The 6,377-nt window shown below is 31.0% G+C and overlaps 1 protein-coding gene across 1 annotated transcript; it reads left to right on the top strand.

Moving 5' to 3' along the window:
- The first annotated feature begins 1,391 nt into the window (after positions 1 to 1,391).
- LOC147067792 (endocuticle structural glycoprotein ABD-5-like) lies at positions 1,392 to 6,074 on the top strand. The gene is made up of 3 exons (XM_085952220.1): positions 1,392 to 1,720; positions 4,369 to 4,490; positions 5,343 to 6,074. Exons 1-3 carry the CDS (start codon positions 1,712 to 1,714, stop codon positions 5,527 to 5,529), a joined length of 318 nt encoding a protein of 105 aa, XP_085808346.1. The 5' UTR covers positions 1,392 to 1,711; the 3' UTR covers positions 5,530 to 6,074.
- The last annotated feature ends 303 nt before the right edge of the window (positions 6,075 to 6,377 follow it).

The following is a 6,377-nucleotide window of genomic DNA, read 5'->3' as shown; positions in this document are numbered from 1 at the left end:
CGATATTATAAGCTTGACGTGTAACCGCCGGCCAAGGTGGGCGCAAAAATATTATTATGTCAGCCATATAGGGGTTCCTCCAACCAAAAAGGTTGAAAATTACTAACATATACTTATTTATGTATGCAAGTATAATATCGAACTGTACCACTTGATTAAATTATTTGTTTATTTGCTAAATTTAGCAAATCTCAATTATAATGCGTTGTAGATACGGAGGTTCATGATAAAATCCCTCTAGGTAAGTAAAATTGCTAGTACTTCGGGCTATCGAACAACGCATTGATGCTTTGGTACAAATCTCTTTTTTTCATCCAGGAAATTTGACTTACTATGCTTCGTTCCTCTTGTATATAAATAATGTCATTTTGAGTATATTATATCATACGCATTACATACATAATTTTGAAAACACTTCTGAGAAAATATATTATAACCAATAGTTTTTTGAAAAAAAGTAAGACACCCAGCAGGAACCGAACATGCATCTCTCGGGTTTCGCGCCCATGCACATATACCACTATGCTATAGGCTCCATACTTAATTGCGACAAATTTTAACTAATATACTTAATACTCTCTGAAGCGCTTTCTAAATTGAGTTACTATTGGCGATCGGCTTTTGTATTTTAAATCAAAGTAGGTATTACTTTAATAACAAACCGACGTCACGGATCACTCTAAGGTTTCTTGTAATTTACTTGAACTTGCTAATGTCGTATTGCTATTGTCGCAAATAAGTATGGCGCCTATAGCATAGTGGTCTATGTGCACGGGCGCGAAACCCGAGAGAGGTCTCGATTCCTGCTGGGTGTCTTTTTTTTTTTTTTTTTTTTTTTCAAAAAATGATTGTTTCTATTAGTTATAATATATTTTCTCAGAAGTGTTTTCAAAAATTTTGTATATTAAATAATTAGAATGTTACAGTCATCTTGTGAATTATTTGTTGAATAAAAAAAATAGTTAATTCATATGCATTACGTTATATTTCTTGATTCTCATCCCAATACTTTTCAATTATTTCATAATTATCTTCATTATAGTCCTAACGATATCATTTTTTAAATAATGTATGTTTTTCTCATTTTGCACCTAGTTTACTGATAATATTTTGAGTATTTTTCTGTATCACCAAATTTTAAATGCTTAGTTAGAAAATCGTGTCAAAATTTGATACTACCGGTTGCCTACGACAATCTCCATATTTCAACGCAATAGTGTCATAACATGTGACATAAAATGTCATGTTAATTAGGTCTCTTATGTAATAAATCCATAATGTACGATGCGCATCCCCGTAATGTTGCAAGTAATATGTGCATCAAAATATACCTTCATCATGTTGTCTGGAATTGCGTAGTTAGCACATCGCGATTCTGGCAAAAATGACGTGTCCTTACTTTTACTCGCTGGCGATGAGACCAGACCAACTCGTTTTATGATCGGTCGCGAGATCCTTTAGTTATGTACAAATGTAATTGTTGCACAAGAAAAGCATCTGGATTGAATGGCATGTCCGATAAAAGTCTTTTTTTTTTAAATTCTCCCTCTCTTTTTATTTATTCAAAAAGCTACATGTAACGCAATTATTTCGTCGCTGAACTTTTAACATTGAAACTGATGTATAAATACACTGCAGGAAGACAGATCAGGCACCACTTCAGTAGCGTTCATTATCATATACGGACCATCTTCAGGATTAAATCTTCACCATGAAAATTGTAAGTAATTTTCTTTTGATTACTCCATCCATCACGACTGGGTAAAGCCTTTATTCGTAGTTATAGTAGTGTAAATCAATTTTTAATTGTACCCGGAAAAAGAAATAATTATACTGGGGATATTTTTTCTTCAGTGAATAATGAAATATCTTTATAACAACATTATGTATACCCTAGTTCTAAAAGGGAATAACTCGAAATTTTAAGGTTTTCAGTTAATAATCGCATTTGATGCTATAATTCAATTCAATTCAATGATATAATTCAATAAAAAAATAATCAAAAATTTCTTCAACGGGTCAAAAAATCGAATTAAACCCCTTCTTCGTCCCCATCATTAATTTAATTATAAACGTTTGGATTGATTATTTGTTAAACTGTAAAATTACATTGTACCTACATTGCTAAGTTCATTTGAACGAAATAAAACAGAAATACATTATTACTTATAAAATCAAGGCTTTAACACTGAAATGAGAATTTTTGCACAATTTTCAAACACCATTATATTAAAATAATGTATTTTGAGTTGTTTCTTAATATAAATAAAGTATCGATAACTAATATGTTTAACCTCTCACACATGTTGACACAATCCGAGGTTAAAATTTGTATGTTTAGCGGAAATATAGTAAAAACTCAAATAATTGTTGTAAATTTAAAATTCCTGCACAATTATCAATTATACCGGTAGCTTAATCGGTAAATCTCAACGCACTGATTGTGATATATGCGTGTTCAAGTCCCATTCGATATTTTTTTTTAAATTTAAATATGTACATTTATGTTTATGACGTTGTTTCAGATTAAGTACTTATATACTGGTTACTCTATTATATCTCTTTAAATTTTCTGCATACCATGTATACCAAACCTTATCATGAATGTAAGAGTGAATTATAGAATATACTAATAGATAATATATCGTATTTAGTTGAAGGATACAACCACAGAACAGACTGATAAATACAATTCCAATAGGCTATAAGTATAACCCAATACACTACATTTTGACGCAGGGATTTTGAATTTTTGTGTGTCCTACGAAAATGAACCACACAAAATAAGCATTCAATTGGTGTGTTGCAATTTTAAATACATCAATATTGATTGAGCGGCAGTGCAAGAGTAGTTATCAGAACGAAATACAAATTCTTAATACATGTTTAAGTTTATCCCATATTTTTCAACAATCGAGATCGGTTGCCTGTTTCTCCACACATGTTAGGTATTTCAGTTCACATTAGTCTCTTTGATTTGTTTTTGATTTGTTTCCGAATAATGTAAGTACTCTTAACCATGACAAGGGGGCTAACAAAGCTCTAGAGGCCTCTAGGGTCCGGATTTAGGGGAGTCCGGCGTGACAGGTCAACCAGTTAAGTAAGATAAACATGCAACACAAATTTACTCTAATACTAAAAAAGTCACCTACATTTGATGAGTTACTTTTTATTTTATAATTATTTTTAGTATGTTTCCTGACTAATAAAATGACTATTTATCCAATATGGCGAAGGGTTGCATCTTACTTAGCTATCACAAACGGGGGTTGCCATCAGTGCTTCATTTATTATGATTCCGAGTGCCGACAATTCAAATGGATTTATTTAAAAATACCAAAAATTATTAACTGTGTAACACTGCCCTTAACCTTAGCGATCGGTTGGGGGGCCACGCTCTTAACTATGTGTTTACTATTGATGGGGTTTTAGTTGCGATGATGTAAAAACACGTTCACTGGCACGTTCAATTGAAATTTTAAAATAATACATAATTTATTGATTCCGAAATTTTGTTTGTTTGTGACATTTATTTTGTCTATATTGCAAAAACCTAATTTAAAATTTCGTTGATGTTCATATATCGTGGTTTCTAACAGTCAAACATAAGTAATATAAAATCGTAAACGACAGCAATAATAAATTTGAGTTGTATCATCATTTATGTATATTTTATACATTTCTCTCAATAGCATTGGCACATCGTCATTAAGCTGTTAAAATCTCCGATATGACAAAATTTAAATTGTATAAGAGAGACATAAAACTGCTTATAAGTACAGAAATTAAGGATGGCACTTGATGTAAATAAATAATAGGTAGTGGAAGGTTTGTCATCACCGATTGTTTATAATATAGCTACGTACATTAGAGGTTTTGATAAAATTAAGAACTTAATTAATAAAGAACAATTAATATTTAGGTGATAAGTCACTACTTTTCAGGAGTTCCATAGAAAATTTATTTTTTGATCACTTTGTGTGGAAACCAATTCAAATGCTTCTGTGTGGTATTTAGTAATTTAGAGACGTTGATTCAACTTATCCTTTTTTCATTTATTTATAATATAATATAGTATATACTTATATTCATTTGGTAAATTCAACTCGCTTAAAAAAAGACATACCTATTGCCATTTCCTTACGCTCATATAATAATTAGTGTTTTACTAACTATGCGGTCTCTTATAAACATCCTGAAAATTAATAAAAATAAAAACGTTTTGTCAAATCTATATTTTTAATTTTATTGAAATGATTAAATTTTATGCCTAAATTGGTAATCGATCTCTATGGAATTTTCATCGAATCTTACACATATTCCCAAGACGCAAACCATAATTTTCTATAATACGTTTTATTGTTTCAGGCCATAGTTGTTTCTGCTATGTTGGCGCTAGCTGCCGCTACATCCGCCCCGTTTTATCCGAAAGACGCCGTAGTGCTTCGATATGACAATGACAATATTGGATTAGGAGGATACAATTTTGCGTAAGTATAACACTCGTTCAGTAGTAATTTAATTGTTTCTGTTTGTTTACATTAATGATTATAATATAATAGTTATAAACTGCGCTTTATATTTGTAAACTAAAAAGGATCATAGATCGATTGAAATGCGGTAAGCTTCAGTACACTGATTGTATTGACTGGCAATCAATGGATATATTAAAGCTTGAGGTGTTGAATTCTTAGCGATTATGACTCTCGAATTAGCTTAAATTTCATGACTAACTATTTAGTGGCATTTCTATATAAAAATACTCCATTCCATCTACGTGTTTACAATACTTATATTATATGATCATAAATGTACAATTCAGTGATTCTCCTACGTCAAAAACTTACAATTGAAAGTTTTTATTTGGGTCTATATTATGTATAAGTATATATTTTAATAAAACTGATATTCCATAATACATTAGAATAATTTACAGATAATACAATTTTAAAATTAAATATTGCTTATCTCTTCTTAGACGTTACATCATGGCAGAGGATTGTGACCACCTTGAAACTCCGCCATCTTCTGAACAACCAAGACTTTCCACCCTTCTCGATATTGATAATGTTTATTTTGATCATCTCCGATCCTAAGAAGATTATAATAATGTGCCTCCACGGAGTGGAAGTTGTATTAACAGATGTTTGTTTTTACGAGAAACTGGTACTAGCCACTTAGCCAATTAGGTCCATACTCGTCATATTGAAAAACAGCATGTGATTTTGCCGTACCCAAGATTGGAACCCGAGTTCCATGACATAAGCCGACGCAATAACCGCTCGGCCATCGCGAGTTACTAATACTAACTATATTTAAAATCATCCTTATTTTTCATTCAGATATGACACCAGTGATGGAATTTCAAGACAAGAATCGGCGCAGCTTAACAACGCTGGAAGCGAAAACGAAGCTCTAGCCGTCCGTGGTAGTTACAGCTGGACTGCTGATGATGGCCAGCTATACACAGTCAACTATATTGCTGATGAAAATGGATTCCAACCCGAAGCAGCTCATTTGCCCCACTAATTTATATCATATATAACTTATGAATTCTGCCAATGAGAGATTTTTTAAGACTCACCAGTTTTCCATAAGCGTTATTCATATTTAATAATTGAGATCATGATATAGTTATACGTTTTTTTCACAAGAACTATTTCACATTACATATTATAATGTTTACAAGAACTGAAAACACCGACTAACTGACTTCCACTTTTTCATGCATAATAATGGGACAGTAGAGTTTTTATAACAACGTATTGATCTCTTATTGGCACAATGATTATCATAATTCTTCACTAAACCATGACGACGCCATTTTGTAATATAATCTTTAAATCACTCTTGTCTCATCTATAATATTTATAGACATTTCAAAAATTATCCTGACTTTGTTGACTTTGTGCATTAGTAATAATAATATGGTTTCATAAGTTGTATAGTATTTTATGGTGTATATATGTAAAATCTTATATTAAGATTAAAAATAGCTAAATATTAATGCATATAGTTACTTATGATTCGGTATTATTATACACATGCGGAACCTAATATTAAACTAAATTGTTAAAAGAATTAAAAAACAAAATTATTATTTAAGTTATTTTATTATAAGAATTCCACAAACCAAACACATATGACAATTATTAGGTTTCAAACTTTATCTCTTCGCTGGATCCTTATGAATTCGTTCACGGCGCACTAAAAATGTCATTTGACAACTTTATTTCAGTAGGTATCACATTGGAAACCTTTTTATTAAATTTATTGAACTGCCAATAGAATAGACATAATCTAACGTAAGAGATTTTTTTCTCCGTCTCAATCTAGTCCAGTATTTTTAAATATATAAGTATTACCTTCTAACTATT

This window comes from Rhyacophila brunnea, unplaced genomic scaffold, assembly GCF_057557595.1.
Source record: "Rhyacophila brunnea isolate RB1 unplaced genomic scaffold, BYU_Rbru_1.0 scaffold_3, whole genome shotgun sequence".
Classification (NCBI taxonomy): domain Eukaryota; kingdom Metazoa; phylum Arthropoda; class Insecta; order Trichoptera; family Rhyacophilidae; genus Rhyacophila; species Rhyacophila brunnea.
The sequence above is the reverse complement of the archived record's forward strand: the minus strand, read 5'-3'. Positions and strand labels throughout refer to the sequence as shown.